At 41.3% G+C, this 19,159-nt stretch overlaps 1 protein-coding gene and 1 long non-coding RNA gene across 4 annotated transcripts in view; one reads left to right on the top strand and one right to left on the bottom strand.

Moving 5' to 3' along the window:
- The window catches only part of LOC121404722, a 71,766-nt gene extending 69,778 nt beyond the window's left edge, over positions 1-1,988 (bottom strand). Inside the window, exon 1 of the long non-coding RNA XR_005968158.1 lies at positions 1,740-1,988. This is a non-coding gene — a long non-coding RNA (uncharacterized LOC121404722). The remainder of the gene's footprint in view (positions 1-1,739) is intronic.
- Positions 1-19,159, top strand: part of LOC111079814 (protein cappuccino) — a 45,783-nt gene that overhangs the window by 2,418 nt on the left and 24,206 nt on the right. Inside the window, exons 1-2 of one of the 3 annotated variants that reach the window (XM_041594849.1) lie at positions 10,166-10,412; positions 13,703-14,147. In XM_041594849.1, the coding sequence (XP_041450783.1) occupies positions 13,772-14,147 (376 nt within the window). In that variant the 5' untranslated portion in view covers positions 10,166-10,412; positions 13,703-13,771. Of the gene's footprint in view, positions 1-10,165; positions 10,413-13,702; positions 14,148-19,159 lie in introns of those variants that run through there. The other 2 variants (XM_041594848.1, XM_041594847.1) reach the window with 2 other exon arrangements.

Below are 19,159 nucleotides of genomic sequence, written 5' to 3'. Positions count from 1 at the left end.
TCTGGCCAATGTAATTAGAGAGCATTTGGATTAGCCCTACTGCTGCTCGACAATAAGACCAGGATAACGAGGTCCCTAGAAATAAGCCAACAGAGGAAAAAAAAAAACTAGCCAACGGCATTGTAGAAGTCCGTAGTCCTGGAACAGAGTTTCGGTTATTGTGGTAAACTTTTTGCTGTTTCTCGGCGTAAACAAAAATAAATCAATTTCATTTCACAGGATAAGACAGAGGACATACACACACAGTCCATAGAGGGGAGGCATCTTTAGGACAGCGTCCATGAGTACATTCGAGAGCCATGTCAATGGCCTGCGGCACCTCGAAACGAATCAGAATTTGGGATCAGCAAGCAAGCATTTGCTTATATTTTTTAAGATATTCATGTTTACTGGGCATACGAATACGAATATGTGAGTGACTTATTCGTATTTTTTGTGACCTTTTTGATTGCATTGCGAACAACAGACCGAATATCCTATGTCTTGGGGATATTCTTAATGTGTAAGCAGCCAAAAAAAAATAGTAAAGGAATTGGATTAAAGCAGCGGACAGAAATTTCTTTAAAATAAAAACTGGAAAATATGGGAATTTTGTAAGCTATTTAAGAATTTTTTTAATGGTAAAAAATTTATTTGAGGAACGTATTTTATTCTGATAAATGGGGTTACCTAAGAGAAAGTAGAAAATTCATGTTTAAAGATCTATAAAAATAAAGCACTAGCCGAAGTTCTCTAAGGGAAAGAATCGCCTAAAGGATCCATATATTTATGATTATATCCAAGATGGAAACCTAATTTTAATGTCGTGACTCTGAAGTTAATGCAAACTTTTTGCTTTGCTTTTATTCGAGTGAAAAGCTGCGAAAACTTTAACCACTGTTCTCCTCCCACCCTCCCACTTTTGCCCCTTTATTAAGGCGCTGAGCTGAGCTCCTTGTTATCCTGTTTCTTGGTCGCGGCGCTGCTGTTTTGCATTCCCATTGACAAGTTTAATTGATGGGCGTCAGCGTCAGATGCCATGTTCATGCCTTGGCGTCCAGCGTTCAATTGAGTTTTGGGGCAAAAGGCAAGGTCCAAGACTCCAACAGCCAATACCCGCACCCCATCGCAAACCCAATCCCAAACCTGATTCCCGCCCTCGATTACCGGAATGGCGACGCGACAAAACCGCAGAATCTAATTTGGCACAAACCACCAAAGCAATTAAAGTTGCAGCACTGCAAAAGGTACGGTACACGGTACGGTTTCCAAATGCGAATTCTCGATGGCTAGCTGTATTTGCGTGAGTGTGTGTGTGTGAGAGTGTGGGAGTGAATGAGAGTGTAGGTGTTGGTGTATGATTGAGAGAGTGGTTGCGGGTATTTATGTATGTAGGTGAAGTGTCGCTGTAAGTGCTCTCCCTCTCTCTCTCTCTCACTGCCACGCCATAAAGAAAATTAAGTTTCGTTTCGCCTCTTCCTACTTCCTAGCAGAAGAGATTCCGCAGACCAAACACGTTTTTTGTTACACACTAAATGTGAGAGAGAGAGAGCCAGATCACCAAGATATGTAATGTGTCTCACCCTAAAATCTGACAGCTTGTTAGGAGAGCGCCCACGCTTCGCGATTTTTCTCTCATTCCCTTTTCGTCCCCTCTTCACATTGCCAGACACATCACGTGACCAAACGAAAAACCCTTGATCTAACTTAAAAACTGCAACAGTAAAGAAAAAAAAGATATGCACAATTCTCCTTCTTACCGATTGTCCCGTTACTTTTTCCTTGCTTTGCTCTGCACATGAGTTTCTGACGATTCGAAGAGAGACACCGCACGACGCTACGACGACGGAAACCGTACCGAAACCGCACAGAAACCGAAAACGAAACGCACGAAATTTTGGGCATATTTATTTAAGGTGAGGCATTCGGGGGCGTAAGTTCGTGTGAGCACACAAGATGAGAGAGAGTCAGATCACTTGATTTTGAATGCCTCACCCCATCACTTCACTTCACTTGGAACGCATGTTCCTTTTTCACTCTCTGTTTCACTGCGCTATTTTAGGATGTAGTGGACAAGGGACCAAATAAAGCGACTTTTTTGCACACACACACACTGCTGGAATGATGATTTTTACACATGAAAAAAAATGATTTAATGCACTATCTATGTAGATATCAGATTTTGAATAAACTTCCAAGCATTGCCGCATTCTTCCTCGCCGAGCTGCCATTTAATAAACTTCCAAGCATTGCCGCATTCTCCCTCGCCGAATTGCCATTTTTCGCCATTTTTCTGCTTTCTTCGCCGCCGCCGAGTTGCCATTTTTCGCCATTTTGCTGCTTTCTTCGTCGCCGCCGCCGCCTCACTTTTAATCACTGCACTACACTTCACTGCACTACACTTCACTACACTGCACTTCACTTCACTTCACTTCACTACACTTCACTTCACTTCACTATTCACTTTCACTATTTTGCGAATTTAAACGCGGAGCCGACTTACGACGCACCCGCATTGACCGATTGAAAAAAGTGGAATGAGCGCGCGGCGCAGATGCGTGGGCAGCTTAGACTTTGTTCTCGAACATTCCATGCTCTCCTGCTCAGCTTCCCAATTGCTCTCTTTGTCCATTGGAAATTGTGCTCCTCTCTCCTTTTGCAATAGGAGATCAAATGAGTGTAGCTGTGTGTGCGAGCGAGATGGAGTGGTTGGTAAGAGAGTTACAGTTACAAGTATGCATGGCATAATTTGAGCATGGCGCAGCGCAGACTTTGTTCTAGAACATTCGATGCTCTTCTTCTTCTCTTCCTTCACCATGTCCCAATTCCAAAATGAGATCGAATATTTCGGCTGATCTACTACAACTGCAAAAATGAATAGCAAACGTGGGTGTGATGGGCAGGGTGTTGAGTGGTAAATATGTGCATATATACATATATATATGTAAGCAGGATCAAAGTCCAGGTGTGTGAGAGAATGAGTTGTTGGTGAAGGGGTTTACAGTTATAAGCATGAATTGTTAATTTCATCATGGCGCAGCGCAGCCGACTTAGTTCTAGCACATTCCATGCTCTCCTTCTTCTCCTCTTCCTTTACGATGTTCCTCAGCGAACGTGGGTGTGTGATGGAAAGGGTGTTGAGTGGAAGCAAAGACTGAGCAATAACAAGATGGCTGCATGAGCGACCAAAAAACCGTTTTAATGGCGCGCGGCTATGCTCTGTTCGTCAGCGACGAGCAGAGAGAGCTTGAAACAGCGCAGCACAGTGGGGCTTTCGGCCATTTCAGCTTGCTAAATTTTATCCAAAGCGCTCATACAATTTTTTGACCTGTGAAACTCCTTTTCCGCTGAGTCCCCACTGTGCCGCGCCAAAGACTTTAGCATTGACGAAGCCAGTAGCATTTCAGAGCCTAAAAGAGAAATGAAGAAATAGCCTCGCGCGACCGTACCTGAAGCGTCCGCAACTTGCTATTGTACAGGCTTTGGTGGAAGAGAAATGAGAAGGGTCAAAGTCTAGGTGCAGAGCAGCCATGTAACCTATTAACGTTGAATATCATTATTAATGTAGAATTGCATGTAGAATACATAGAATATTGTCATAGAATATTATCATAAATCAATGATAAAGAAGAATTTTAAAATTTAGTTTTGAGTTATATATTTTTTTCGCTGTTCACGCTGTCAGGTCGCTGCTTAATTAACATGCCTCTGTAATGACAATAAATTTTCTATTTTGCTGTGCAAATTGTCATTCGTTTCTACTTCTCTTCTTCTTCTTCTCCCTCTCCTTGCGACGAATATAATGTCCGCCAGGATTTTGAATATTTTGGAAAGAGTTTATTCAATAAGTGAAATAGCCAGCCAAGCCGAACTGTCGAGGATGCTCTTTCTTTAAAAGGGCATCCGTCTGCTGGAATCCAAATGAGTCAGAGAGCGCAGGGAGCTCTGTTAAGTTTTATTTCGCTTGATCTAAATCGGAATATGATTTAAGAAATATAAAATTTATAAATTAAGAAACTATAAAAATCATACTTTCTTTGTTGTTTTGTTTTTTGTTTGTGTGTTCTCTGGATTTCCAGTTACAACGTTGATGCGAAAGAGACACAGAGATTTAAAACAGATGTTAAAACAAAAGCTAAATTATCTAAGGATGTCATTCAAAGAATTAATGTGAAAAGTGGAATATTTTGTAATAGAAATTCGCAATTAAATTAAACTCAACCACTTTGTCACCCAAATAGACACCGATAGGGGACACAGCGAAGTACTCTACTCTACCCTCTGTCTATTACACTCGTATTTACATATGCTCACCTCAACCACACACTCAATGCACCGCCCCACTATAGTAAATAGCTCTACAATATTGCACTATACCCCACGTTCTCCCACGACCTGTGCCCTGCAACCTTTTCAATTTTCAAATAATTTTCGCTGCTAAAATTAACCCAACACCAACACCAATACAAACGACAAAGAGGAGAGTAGAAAAAAAACACCTAAAACCAGATGCATTTTTATCTACAAATTGTGCAAAATGTGTTGCCATTCAACCAGATAAATTTTGGTAACCTGTCGCTGGCATATTTGGGCTAACATGTGGTTGTGGTGAAGGGTTAGACGGGGGGGGATAGGGAACTGAAAGGGAACTGCCTGCCATTGGAAAACTATAATTTAAAATAATTTTCATTTCGTCGCGTCACGAAATTTCGTTTGGTCACTTTTTGCGTGTGCCCCCAAAATGCGGCAACTAACAGTAGACTCGCTGCAAAAATTGTGGTTACATTTTGCAGTGGATGTTTCAGGGCGCAACACACACACTGCCACCACACACACACACACAACACCACACACACCATACACACACACACACACACGTAATTATTGCATTTTGCAAGTCAATTTTTGTACGAAAAATCTATGGTTGCGCCCAAGGGATCATGTTATTGCGGGTCAGACAGAAGTTTGCTTAAAGGATGTTAAATAGAGAGTGGGAGAGGCAGTCTCTATATGGCATAATTAGAGTAACATCAAAGAGAAGATGCTTGGTACGATTTTTATTTTGATTTTTGATAATTTTTGCACGAAATATTAAACTTAAATAATGCTAATTTGGATGATATATTTAGTTAAATTCAACATGAAATTCTACCTGATCTTGTAACATAGCAGCCATAACAGTCGCACTTTAACCCCCTTCCCGCTCTCCACTGCTGTACCGGCAAGTGGACAGGAACAAAAGTTTGCTCTCCCTCTGCTGCAGTCCAAGAGAGAGAGAGAGAGAGAGAGAGAGAGCCGTCGCAAGGCGAGCGTGTGGGAGAGAGCAATTGGCAATGAGAGCTTGCAATGAGCGAGCGGCTTAGTCCGCCTACGCAACTGTACCGTTTGCGCTCACAGCTCGTCCAGTTTCAGCCTCATTGTTTCGCTCCAAACAATTCCTTTAGCTTTATGCGAGATCTGTTCAATCACTCACTCAGCTGCCATTGCAAATCGTTGCCAATACGTTCCACAAGGCTGCTGCTACTCGCTGCAATTCCCACAGAACATAAACCACACGCTTTTCATTAGCTCCGCTGCACTCTACCACTCTCCCACTTCCACCCATATTCCACTATCCCCACTATCCCCACTATCCCCCTTCCGCACCGCATCAATTTCATCCGATTTCACGGCTATCATCTCTGGCTCTGGCTCTGACTCTGTCCCTGTCGCATGAGGGCGCCATCTGTTGTCTGGTGGCCGATGCTGGGGCTCTGGCATCGCCAGAATCGTCGCATTGCAACGCTTTCTCATTGTCGGCTCCACTCTGCCCTGCCCTGCTCCGGTCTGCTCTGCCCCCCTGCCCAACGCTTGCACATTGCTTTTTATTGACCATAACTGACTTTGTCACTGAACGGGGGCACTGGGTTGTGTGTTCTGGGGGGGGGCGAGCGGCTGCTGTCCTATATTGTCTCCGTTTTAGCCAATCCCGTGAGCGTATTGGATACTCGGGCCAGATGATGATTGCTGGCTGCTGGCTGCTGGCTGACTGCTGCTGTTGTTTTTGTTTTTGTTGTTGCTTTTGGGGGGCCATTCTCAGACTTGGCTCATACGCCATGTTGCGGGCGACATTTTGCGCGTTGTCAGTAAGAGCCGTTAGTGCAACATTGTTGCCTGCACCTGCACACCTACAAAAGCCAGGGGCGGGTTGCCCAAAAGGGATCTTTGCACTGCAGACTGCAGAGATCTTTCAAGCGTATTTCTATGTGGAGATTTATTTATGTTTGATTTATGGTTCCCACTTGCTTGGCCCTTTTAGCACACAGCCCCTGGGAATGGTTCGCTGTTCTCTCCACTGTTTGGCAAGCCCGCATTTGGTGGGGGGTGGGCAATGCCTTTTGGCATTAAACTTTGTGCGTCAACTGCACAAGTTGCCGTCAAGTTTTAGCTTTGATGATTCTGTTCGTTCTGCCTGCAACACTCTTAACCCATATATATGTATCTACGCCTGCTCCCCACTCCCCCATATGCATCTTTATGTGTGCGTCTTTTGTTCGTGTGCATGTGTGTCCCCAGTGTCTGGCAATTTGTCAAACAATGTGTCAAAATGCATTCCCAAGGCCTCCCCAATCCCACCATATCCACTCCCCCACCATATCCAGGCTAGGACACACCGACACATGTGTCGTGTAAAATTAATTAAAATCCAAGCGGCAACATTTTGCAGGAGTAAAAGTTTTCGTGGGATTTCCCTTGAATGCATTAAGTCCAATTAAAATGGGAAATCTTTCATGAGCTAATTAAAAACGCTTTTCCTTAGTTCCGTTCTACATCTCTCTCCCTCTCTCTCTCTGTCTCTCTCTCTCTCTCTCTCTCTCTGTCTCTTTCCCTGTGTATCCGTGCTTCGTTGGCATCGCACAAATCGCATTTGAGTCCCTCTAATGAGTTACGAAATGCATAAATCTAATCCGATTCCGGGGCTACAACTAAGTACGTGACCCATGGCGACTGATGTCCGTCCGGGGCTTGTACGTACATAAGTTCAACTGTATGTTCTCTCTGTCCGTTCATGTGTCCGCAGGGGTCTTATCTGAGTGGCATAGCAGGCAGCAATAAACGGCTTATCAGCTGAGCAACAGAGCAACAATCATACGTACATACATATGTACATATGTATGTTTGTGAGACCCACAAAAGCAAACAGACCGGCAAACAACGCCACAAAATGTGCGAAAAGTCCGAACAAAATTAACACCACAAAGACAGAAAAAATAAACATAATATAAAAACAAAAGAAAAGATAAAGAGTTGCACGATTTATGCACATACGCTAACCATGGCTTATGAAAGCGAGTGGAAGAAGCAAAACTAAAATATCAATAGAATTGGTTTAAATGAAAATATTACTGCAAGCAAATGAATGATCAGTAATCGGAGTTATCAAAATTGATCAATATCAGAGTCGATAGCTGGCTTGTGCTAATCGAAAAATTGACTTATCAATCACATTCATTATTGATCGATAACAATAAAATTGAAATAAGAACTGATCAAAGTCAAGTGAATCGATAACATAATGGAATTTGATAATTTTCTTGATTAATCGACTTATATTCACACCGATAACCGATAGAATCGATTAAAGTTGTATGTGATTTTTATGTAATGAATATTGCCCATATTTTTCGATTTTAATATAATGGATTGATAATAATTGATAACAGATGCTCCCCATATTTTTCGATTTTAATATATAATATATAATGGATAACAGATAACTTATTTTTGATACATTTATCAATAGTAATAAGAGCGATAACCGATCCGGGAAACGATAATATTCATTTGGTTAATTTGGTTTCTACGACATTTATTTTATGCGATTATTCCCTTTTCTTATTCGAATTCCTATTATTCATTCCTAATTTTTTCTGCTTTATCATTTTGCTGAATACTTCCATAGGGTATTCCCTTTCGGTATGAAATAATTCTGCCATGTCATATTTATTTTTATCAATTGTGCACACATAAGGAAATCACAATGAACGCTGTGAGTCCCAACAAACAGCAGCCACAACAGAAGAACACACACACACACACACACACACACACACAAAAGGTCCCGTCATCATTGTAAAAACTTAAATCATCAGATGAATGGGGTAGGGTGGTGGTGGGGGGGGGGAACACTCGAACAACCCATACGCAATCCCTATGTACCTCCCCCTTTGGGTTTTTACATTTCGGCAGCATTTCATCAATTCACTCCCTGAGAGCTAAACATTTAATCATTCATTCAAACAGAGCTAAACATTTTATTGTCGCGTAAATGGAATTTTATGATGCGATTATATATGCAAAAGTCTCTTTTATTTGCGCCACTCAAAGGTTAACGAGAGAGAGAGAGAGAGAGACAGCGGGCGATAGAGTGTAATTTGCACCACTTAGGGGCTAAAGAGAGGCGAAATATAATGAATGAAAGTGCGAGAGAGAGCGAGAGGGAGAGATGGCTAAGCTGATAATCATTTCTAAGTTCATGGATCGATGTTTTAAGTCACCCCCCCCACACACACACACACACACACACACAAAAGCTACCAGCCCCACGGAAAAGCTCATAAAATCACAATTGCAATTGCCTTGGGACCTGATTGCATTTGCATGTGTGTGTGTGTGTGTGTGAGCATACATTTACGTGCATACATATGTATTTGACAGATTTGTGTGTTTGTTGATTGTGTGAGTCATTGCAGAGTGCACGATATCGTAACCCTAGAATTAAGTCCCCCGTGTGCCCCATGGCACAAATGCTAATGAGCAGCAGCTCGATTCCATTGCTCGATTTCGACGACCCGAGATGTGAGCTACAATTAGAGGACAGCAATGAGAATGCTGCCACATGCCACATGTGGCAATAAACTAGGCGAAGGTTATAGAATAGTTTGGCATGTGGCAGGGAAAAATAAGCGGCACTCATAAAATCTATTTTTAGTCTATTCTAAACCAATAAGTTAAATAATTTCAACAAATAACGATGAAAGGAGATTGCAGGCAAAGTAAATTGTGTTCCATTCTTCAGTACAAAAGATCAGTATATCATAATCTTCTATTCCTACGTATATTCCCATAAGGCTTCGTATCTAAAATTATCTTCATATCATATCTAAAAGATCATAAATAAAACTTTCAATAAAATTCTACAGAATAAATACTTGATGGTTTGATGGTAGCTAATGAATACCCTGAATATTCAATGATAGCTAATGAATACCCTGAATATTCAATGATAGCTAATGAATACCCTGAGTATTCAATCATTTGGCAGTGTATTATATTATCAGTATCATATTCAATAACTTCCCAATTTGTTAGCAGGGTATTTGCATACCTGAACAACACGAAACCCTTGCCAAAAACGAGCAAAAAATCCACAAAAAGTGAGGGGCCACAACAAATGCGCTCAGCTGTTATCACACCGTACGTAGTCCAGTTATGGCTCTCCCAAAAACGTAATCTCGCTCGCGCGCTCGCTCTCTTTCTGTCTCTCCTAAAACTTGATGTCAGTCTCTCATATTGTTTGGTTCATTTTGTACTGCAGTCAGTGTGCCATCGATTTTTCCCGCTATAGCTACGACGCTGTGGCACTCGTGCCGTTATGTTGTCCTAGGCTTGAAGGCCTTGCCATTCAGTCAGCTGATTCATCCTTCCGTTCGCGCTCGCTCTCGTGGAAACATCTGATTCATCCGCTCTCTCGCTCTCTCGCTCTCTCTCTCTCTCTGTCTTCGTTTGAGCTTCGGGCGGGCACTTCGCTTTGTTGTGACACTTGCTGGCCGCTGCCGAAGTGCTCGTTTTTGACAGCTGCAGCTGCAGTAGGTTGCATTTAGCGTTCGGCCTGGCCCTGCATGTTGCAATTAAATAACGAATAAAAATACAGTCCAAGATTAAAGTGTGTGGCTGTGCTTGCCATGAGCAAAAGAAAACGACGAAAAAGAAATGCTAAACGTGATAGGAAATTGCCAAATCTAACGACTAATCGGCTGTATTTCGGGCCATTAAACGGCGGCTGAGTAGAGTGTGCTCTGTGTGCTGTGTGTGTGTGCTGTGTGTGTGTGCTGCGTGGTGTTGCAGCGGAAATAGAAACCCTCACGAACTTGAGGCATTAGCAAAAAGCAAACCCAAAACCAAAACCAAAACCAAAAAGGAAAGCATTCAACAATCAAATAATAAAGGAGAGAGAGCGAGAAATTTAAGTTACGCCGCCGCGCCCCTTGCAAAAGTGGAACGGGCTAAGGAACGGCAGCATAAAATTGAAGCAGACGAGCGAAAGCCAAAGGACTGTAGTGGAAAATAGCGACAACAAAAGCGCGGATTTGTATAGCAAATTGCAACCGGAAAAGGAGACCCACAAGCTCGCTGCTACCCTCTCTCTATCGCTCGCTCGCTCGCTCTGACTGGTAGGTGTATTTGTGTGTGTCCCTCTCTCTCTCTCTGTGTACGTTTTAGATGCGTAAGCTTTTTGGATTACAGTTATTTCTTGTATGATGTGTGTGTGTGTGTGTTTGTGTGTTTGTGTGTGCGCGCTTTGCTTTCACTTTCATTTCACATTTTCATAGAAAATTGCAGAAAATTGCGCTTTTGACACAATTAAGAAAATGTGTTTCCACGTGGTTCCATTAAACCTACTACATTTTTCCATACCTACATATTTCCATACCTACATTTTCTCATACCTACATTTACCCCCCTACATTTCTCCACCTCACTTTTCCTCTCATAATTGAAATACTGATTTGTGTGAAGGATACAAAAAACATTTAAAAGGAATGCGCTTGTGACTGCCGACGCCGCCACATGGTCGTTATGCCAAAAGTAAGAGAGGGGTTTAGGTGGGCTAAGGAGCAGCCTGCTATTTAGAGAGAGAGAGAGAGATGCGAACAGCAGGGGAAATTAAGGCGGCTAGATATGCAGGATCGAAGCATTAAATGACCTTGAAGCATGCTTTAATAATAATAATAATTTTAATAATAATTAATAAAAATTAATAATTTAATAATTGTTTTTAGCTTACTGAAATAATATTAAAAGTAGGTCTTCGTTTTTTATTAAATTTGGCAAAATTCTGTGACAAACAAATTATAAAACAGAGGGTAAAATATAGCTTGATAGCGCTCGATCAGAAGACTATAATTTTGTCTATATAGCTTTTGCTTTTAATATTCTATGCGCACCTTAGAAACACCCTCCAAATTGTATCTACATAAAAACGTTAAATGCGTCACGTGGGCGGCAGGCAAACGACGCACAATTTATTGCTGCCAATTAATTTTGGTGAACAATTTTTAACACCTCTCACGCTTGATTCGCGTCCCAGCACCCAACCACTCTCCGCCCCGCCCTTCGTGGAGTATTTCAATTAGTACAAAATTTTTTTTTGTAGGCTCTCTCCATTCGCCTAATAAAAACAGGGGGGCAACCCCTGGCCCCAAGCCGATAAAAAATTCCCTAATTTGTTTTTATTGTGATTTATGAGAGTGCCGTGAGGCTCTCTAATGTTTTGTGTGTCTGACTCGCTTTCGCACTCTTGGACGCTCTTTCCTTCCCTCTCTCTCTCTCTATCTTTGTAGGCTTTATGAAAATTATCCAAAATTTTAATTATAAAAAGTTGAATGCAAAATGCTGTCATTGAACTTGAATGATATCAGCGTCCACTCGATTGAGGGGCTTTTTTTTGAACGTTGGGTCAATGGAATTTTGTGGTTCACTGAAAGATAAGAACTCTTTGGAGAGGGGGGGATACGCTTATGAGGGATTAAGATAAGGAAGTTCAAAGTAAAAGTTGCTCAAAGTTTCTTAAGTAGAGCAAAAAATAGCTCTTAATTATTGTTATACATCAAAATAAAGAGCAACAAAGTAGTTGTTAATAAACTTATCACTTTGAACATGTCAAGTGATAGAAAAAACATACGCAAATATACATTTTGTATTATATATTATTTCATTTGCATTATTGAAACGAAGTTTTTGTGAGTAAACCCTAACCCCGCTGACAAATTGCGAACAAAAAATATTATTCTTTTATTATTAATTAAAAATATTAAAATAGTATTATTGTTCTCCAATATTTGTCCCAAGACTCTGTTTCAAGCCAGAACTATTATCATCAAAAAGATTTACTATATTTTTGCATATCTTATTGCTGCTTCCATATAAAAAAGAATTAGAAAAATGTTTTACTTATTTAAAAACGCATTAGGAGTCTTTGTAAATCAAATCTAACAAATCAACTTGACTTGAATGGGTATAATAGCGCTCTAGGCACCCAACTTTAATGCCTCTCAGTACCCACACATACCCTTTAATTACTCGTTCAAACATTGCACCAATTAAAGCCAAAAGCCCTTCCTTGTGGAACCTTGAAACCCTTAATTAAGGAACAATCCCATTACATAGTACCAACCACCATTGGACTGTCCTGCCGCTGCATGACAATTACACTAAAAAAAAAAAAAAGAAAAGAACCGCCGCGGGGCGTGGTCTTGTCACAAATAGAAATTTCATGTTTGAATTAAAATTTTAATTGTTGGGAAAAAAGTCAGAAATTACTTGCCTCGCCTAAAACCTTGAGCATGGGCCAAAACTTTACCGAACCGAATGCAAATGAAATTTCAATACTTTGGCACAAAACCCCCCACCACCCCCCAACGAGTACTATAGACGTCAGTCGACCACCTGACAGATGTCTAACAAAGGTTATCCTTAACTTTATATTTTTTTTTATAGTAAAAATCTCTCTTTAATGATCATTATCGGTGGAAATTTCTCGACAAAACTTGTGCAAAAAGTAAAAGTTCAGAGCCAGAGGGAGAGGGAGAGATGGAGAGGGAGAGGGAGTACAACGATTTCCCATTCAACCTGCAACTGCGTTGGCCTCGAGCATTTGGCTATTGACACAGCAGCAGCAGCAGCAGCAGGCAGCAGCAGCAGTCAGCAGTAGACTCAGAATCAACCACAGCAGTCGCAGTCGACCCGCTCGAACCATTCCGCAAATACTATGGGTACTTGCCTTTAGAAATCAAACAACTAAAGTAGCAACTTTCTGTCAACTTTCTCCTAGGCCACCAAACCAGCGACAATCCAACCAAACAATCCGCCAATCCACCAGTCCACCCACCTTTCTGTTCTGTTCTGTTACCTTTTCTGTTCTGTTCTGCAACTAATTCATTTCATATTTCTGCAACATTTTCGCCACAACAACAACAACAACAACAACAAAAAAAAGCAGCAAACTTTTGTTGCCTGCCCCAAAAAGTAGACAAAAATAAACGGAGAAACGTACGAAGATTGAATGCTCTAGTGAATAAATAATAAGTAAAATCCAAGATTATAGAACACAAGATTATAGAATGCTATATCTATTATCTTTCACTTCAGCTTACTCTGTCCGTTACTCTTCGTTCGATTTTATTGCCTTCTACCTTGTGCTCTGCCTCACAGGCCTCATTTCTGTTTGGCTTCTATAATCTCTGGCAAACGCCTGTACCTTATCCTCTTTATAGCTCAATCTAAGATATATTCAACATAGATTTTATCACATAAGTACTTATATTTCCACAAATATATCTACCCCCTGTTAGAGCATCCCTAAAAGATGCACAAAAAAATAACCAAAAGTTTAAAATCCAAACCCAAACAATGCGACTGATTGAAAAGTTTTTTAATTGATTTTTGTAAACTTCTTTCGCAGCAGCAGCAGCATCAGCAGCCGCAGCAACAGCATCCAAAGCCGACAGCAGATACTGGAAAATCGGGAAACATGGGAAACTCCCAGAACCGTGCCACAACTGGCGATGAAAAGTCACCGCCGCCAGGTGGCAGTCTAGTGCGCCTGGGAATCGGCGGCGGCGGCGGCGCTACATCGCCCCTGGTCCTGGGTGGCAGCTTGGTGGAGCATCGCAGTCGAGTGCGGGTGCTCGGTCGCCTGGTGGGACAGAAACGCATTCGGGAGGCATTCCTGCACCCAAAAACGAGTTCCACAACGGGCGGAGCAGCTGCAGGAGAAGCTGTTGCCAGCAGCGCCAATGGCGAGGGAGTCGTCTCGGTGGTTGGGGATTGGACCACAGCAGCAGCGGCAGCGGCAGCAGCAGTCGAGCATGGACAATTGGATGCCAGCGCAGAACAAATAGATTTTCGTAAGTCAATTTTCAAAGTTTTTCCCCCGTCTCCATTCTCTTATTGTGTGATTGTTGTTGTAGCTCGTACTGTTGTTGTTTTTGGCTATTATTGTTGTTGTTGTTGTTGAGTTTTCGTTGGTGATTTTTGACTTTATTTACTTTATTTTTGGTGGTCCCATTTTATACCCTTTTTGCAGGGCGTGTTCTGATTTGTTGGCATATTTTTTTTTGGTAGAGTATTTAATTCTGTAGAGAATTTTTAAATACATACATACATATTATGGATACATATATATGATATGGATGATTCTTAGAGTCGTTATAGCCATGTCCTATGGTATGTTTCAATGAAAACTTGTCACTGATTTATAAATTTAATATAAATATATTTAATATTTATATTTTATATTTATTTAATAGAAATATATTTTTATAAATTTTAAAGCATTTTTCAAGCTCTTCTATATGATCAGAGTAATCAATAAAAATACAGTTTTCTAAGCTGATTTGCAAGGCTTTAAAAGTTTTTCTTACTTATTTTCGACTTTTCGTTCTTTAAGTTCTCCCAACTCTATTTTGTTGTTGTTGAGATTCCTATGGTTGTTGTAAATGCTGTTGTTGTTGTTGTTGTTTTGCATCAAATTTCAGTCTGTCAGCTTTTCCTACCTGTTTTCTATTTTTGGAAAATTTCTTCTTCCATTTCTACTTTCCCTTACTCCCCGTTCTGCTGCCCTTCAACGTGACCCTTCACCAAATTGTCCTCTTGCATTTTCCAATATGGCAACTTTTTTTTTTGCTGTTGTTGTACCTTCTATTGTTCGTTTGGGGGTTTTGCTCTCATTTTATTATTTGCAGTTTTTTTTTTTCTGTCGGACTTTTGTTTTAATATACAACTCCGGCAACGCTTCACTTTGGAAGACAGTGCGGAACGGTAGTTTAGGGCGTTTACAAGGGACTTGTAGCGGCATAACTTAGCCCCAAGAAAGCTCTAGCTGTAGTTATCGACATAATATAATAGAAATATCATTCATAAATATGATTTAAGCAAGCGAAAAAATGAAGAAAATTATTCGTCAAAAACCCAAAACCAAATGTTAGCCCTCCAAACCTTCTGACAACAATGTAACGCACTGCCCTTGCAACTCTCTCTCCCACTCTCTTTCTGTCTGAAACTCAACTTTATTGCAATTTAAGCGTAGTTTAAATAAGAATTTTTTCTGGCAAGTTCCCCCGTAACACAACAAAAATGAACCAGAACGATACGATACGAGAAAAATATAAACTTTTCATTGAAGTTTTTTATGAAATTTTCTACACTCCACATACAGCACCCCCACCACCAACCCGACCCCGAACCCACCCACGCTGCCCACCTCAACCCTAGCTCTAACCTTACGGCCAGACCTACCGCTTGACTTTCTGAATTTTAGAGCTTCAGTTTTTGTGTGCCATGCCCCCTGCCACACTGGTTGTTGTTTTTGTGGCACCTTCATTCGGTTCCGTAGCCGTGCAACCATCCCTCATCGAAGCCTCGACAAAAAAAAAAAAAAAAACTTGTGAGAGTTTTGCGAGGCTGCTTGTAACTTATTGGCATTTTGGCCTGGGCAAAAATATATATGTATAATATTTTTTAACTCGAAAGTTTCCTTTCGGTTGTTTCGTATACGAATCAAAAATTTATAGATTTTAGTTATTCATGTGAAATCTTTAAGATGTTTCCTTTAAAAATATTAAAAGAAGAGCACAAACAGCACAAACAGAACAGAACCCCCCACAGCATCCTGAAGCCTGGAAGCAACACTCAAAGCGAGCACGTACCCAGTCATAACTCAACACAAGACAGAAACTTAGGAACCGAAACACACACAAAACAGAACCCAAAACTGAAGGCCAGAACTGGCAGAGATGTGGAGCTGGTAGGAGCGAGGAGTAGCCTGCTTGCTGGGCGGAGGAGCATGAACAGAAGCATAACGTGGCCGAGGCAGCGACCCACTTCAAAAACTCACGACTGTCTATTAACAGCCATAAGAAAAACGCGTCGAGTTCAAAAAGCTGCAGGCGACTGACTTTTCCTCAATACTTAAAAAAAAACAACACAGACACATATTTACGCCAAAAAAAAAAAAGAACAGAAAATCACTCAAAGCTGGAAAATTCGTGAGCAACAAGAAAGGCAAGGGTTGGGTTGGCCCTTGCCGAAAGTGAACGATGAAATGCTCTTATTAGTTGGGGAAAATAGTTTTAAGGAACACACAAGTACGCCCCAGCCCCCGGTTGGGTTATACAGCAGTGCCCCTCGGTTGGCTGGCCAGCCGTTTATGCCTGGGATTTTGAGTAGTAAAAATGGGAATATGAATATGAATATGAATTTGGCAACGATGTTTCCTGAGATGCTTAACATTATTTTGCAAACAAATTCAAAATAGAAAAACATGCAGAAAATTTCCATTCCCACTGGCAAACCTTCCCGCATAGCCGTTATACCCTTTGTACCCCTGAGAGTGCATCAAATACATTCAAATTTGCAACCAAAAGAACGGAACTCTGGCAAACGTTTTTCCCCGGGTTTGTTTTTGTTTCGTAGCTGGGGTTTTTTTTTCCTGTATTGTGCCTCGGTATTTTGCGCGCTTTACAAAGACGCGAAAAACGCGTTCAAGGCTGAGTGATATCAAAAAGCAATTCAGAGCCGAAAAAGAGATGCTCCATCATGCCTCCCGCGCCGCCCCCGACTGCATGGAGCTTTTGCCATTGCAGCGTGCGGGGCCAAAGTCTAAAATCAAATCAACGAAAAATCCTAAACGTGCCCAGGACCTGCTGCAAAGGAGAAGGGAAGGGGGGGCATGTGGGCGAGTGGGCTCGGGCTCGAGCTCCCTATCAAAAATTCCCTTTTAGGCGATGAGAGATGATACCTCCCCGACCTCCTGCCGACTGCTGCTTGGACCTGCCAATCCCACACTCCCACCACTCAATTCATTCATTCACTCACACACAAACACCCACCCACCCACACACACACACAGCTGTTTTCGGGCCTCTTTCAATGCATAAATTCATAATTCATGTGGGCCAAGATTCGTGGGGATTCGGTTAAAGACGTGGCATATATGGGTTAGAGGGGTAGGAAGGCAGGAAAACCCACGATCCTTGGGCAGAATTTGATAAAAATCTTAGGAAAGAGAATAATGAAGGCAATTGCTGGCATTTAACAGTGGCAAAAAAGACGCGCATATGTATAGCTATAGAACCCTTATGGTTGGGGATAGAATTAATTCTGCTAATTAATACAACAGACTAATGTACCTACTATAACTGTAACTGTTTAATTATATAACTAAATAATTATATAACTAAATAATTATATAACTATATAATTATTACTATAACTATATACATGTATCGCTTATAACAATCTTTAGCGGGTAGCGCTCTATCGGTGTTGAGTTCTTCTGCTTTAAAGCTGCAGATGAAGGAAACCTTCATAGAAATTTCATTGGTTACTGTCACTTTTATAGAGCTGCTGTAGCTGTCTTACATGACATAATCTACATAATTTTATACGATTCAGTGCTGAGTGCTTTCATGGCTATTTTATTGAGTATTTTGAAGCTAGTATGAAATTGCTCTATGAAATGTTGTGCATAAGTTTCCAAATGTTTTCCTGATTAGCAGCCAGATCTTTTTACAGCCAATTATTATTTACCATATAAACTCGTTGATCCACAGCTACGCGCAATCATTGCCCTGCTTCCCCTGTTTCCTCTCCTTATCCCATTACCGAAACACTTCTACGCGAAAGCCACATATCCCGAAACACTACCAACCAATGGAACGCCCCCCAAATGAAAGGCTTTTTGTGGAAGATGGTGGGGCAGTGTATGAGCGGTGGTGGGGCATGGGGCAACATGTGTGGTGGAGATGGTGGAGAAGCATGTGTGGGGGGTAGATGTTGGAACAGCGTGTGAGGTGCACGGGGCTGGAGGGTCGCTGCTGGTTGAGTTTTGGCTTAGTTTTTGGTTCCTCGTTTTTGTTGTTTTTTTTTTTTTTCGACAATTGCAGCGCCTGCGGTAGTGAGAGGCAACGGCAACACGTGCTCAATTAAGCTGCCTTTCTCGCTCTCTCCACACACACACACAGACACACACAGACACACACAATTAAACTCCCACACCCGTACAGTGGGAACACATTACAGTGGAAAAGTTTTTGGGGGGCATGGCACGTGGCTGGCCGCTAATATTTATGGCAATTAGTTTTAATAGTTTTGCTTGTACAATTTCCATGTAAAAGTTGTAAACTTTTATCGCCATCTCACTCATCTGCAACTCTATTTCCCTCTCTCTCTCTCTCTCTCTCACTCTATGCATAACCCTCTCGCTCACTTTAACCCCTTGTTGCCTGCGCCTCTGTCTGTTGTTTGTGTGTCTAGTTTTAACAACTGTTTAATGCTGTTTACAATTTGTTATTATAATGCAATAATTGAGCGGCAAATGATATTCAACCCAAAAATTCGTTTCGCATACTTTTGGGAGCATTTTTGAATGAATTTTAATGGACGGTATCGTATCTGTGGGCGATTGTAATCCGTTTAAGAGGATTACACACAGACATTCGGTTTTTAGTGGCTGATATTCAGCATTGCAGGACCGCTGGCCTGGCTGCCGGTTTTAATTTTAAACTCTGGAAAAATCCGTGAAACTTTGCAGAAATTTTGTCCCAATCCTGGCTGGCTTGCCAGCAAAGAATATATATTCTTTGGATCGCTGGATCTAACCCCAGCAACATGTAGTCGAATTGTCATGTTCAGTTTTTGACGCATATTTTTTTTTTTTGGCTACAAAAATTCAAAATTAAAGCAGCTCCTTATGGAGTTTGGACTGTGCCTGGGGTCCAAAAATTATTCCATCTATCAGTAGCTATAATCCCCGGATCAGATGGCAATATTTTGCAATTAAAATATATAGCTTTTGTGTTAACAAGTGCCCGTAAGCCTAGTAAAAATCCATTGCAAAAGTAAATTCCCAAAAATATGT

This window comes from Drosophila obscura, unplaced genomic scaffold (genome assembly GCF_018151105.1).
Source record: "Drosophila obscura isolate BZ-5 IFL unplaced genomic scaffold, ASM1815110v1 contig_37, whole genome shotgun sequence".
Classification (NCBI taxonomy): domain Eukaryota; kingdom Metazoa; phylum Arthropoda; class Insecta; order Diptera; family Drosophilidae; genus Drosophila; species Drosophila obscura.
The sequence above is the reverse complement of the archived record's forward strand: the minus strand, read 5'-3'. Positions and strand labels throughout refer to the sequence as shown.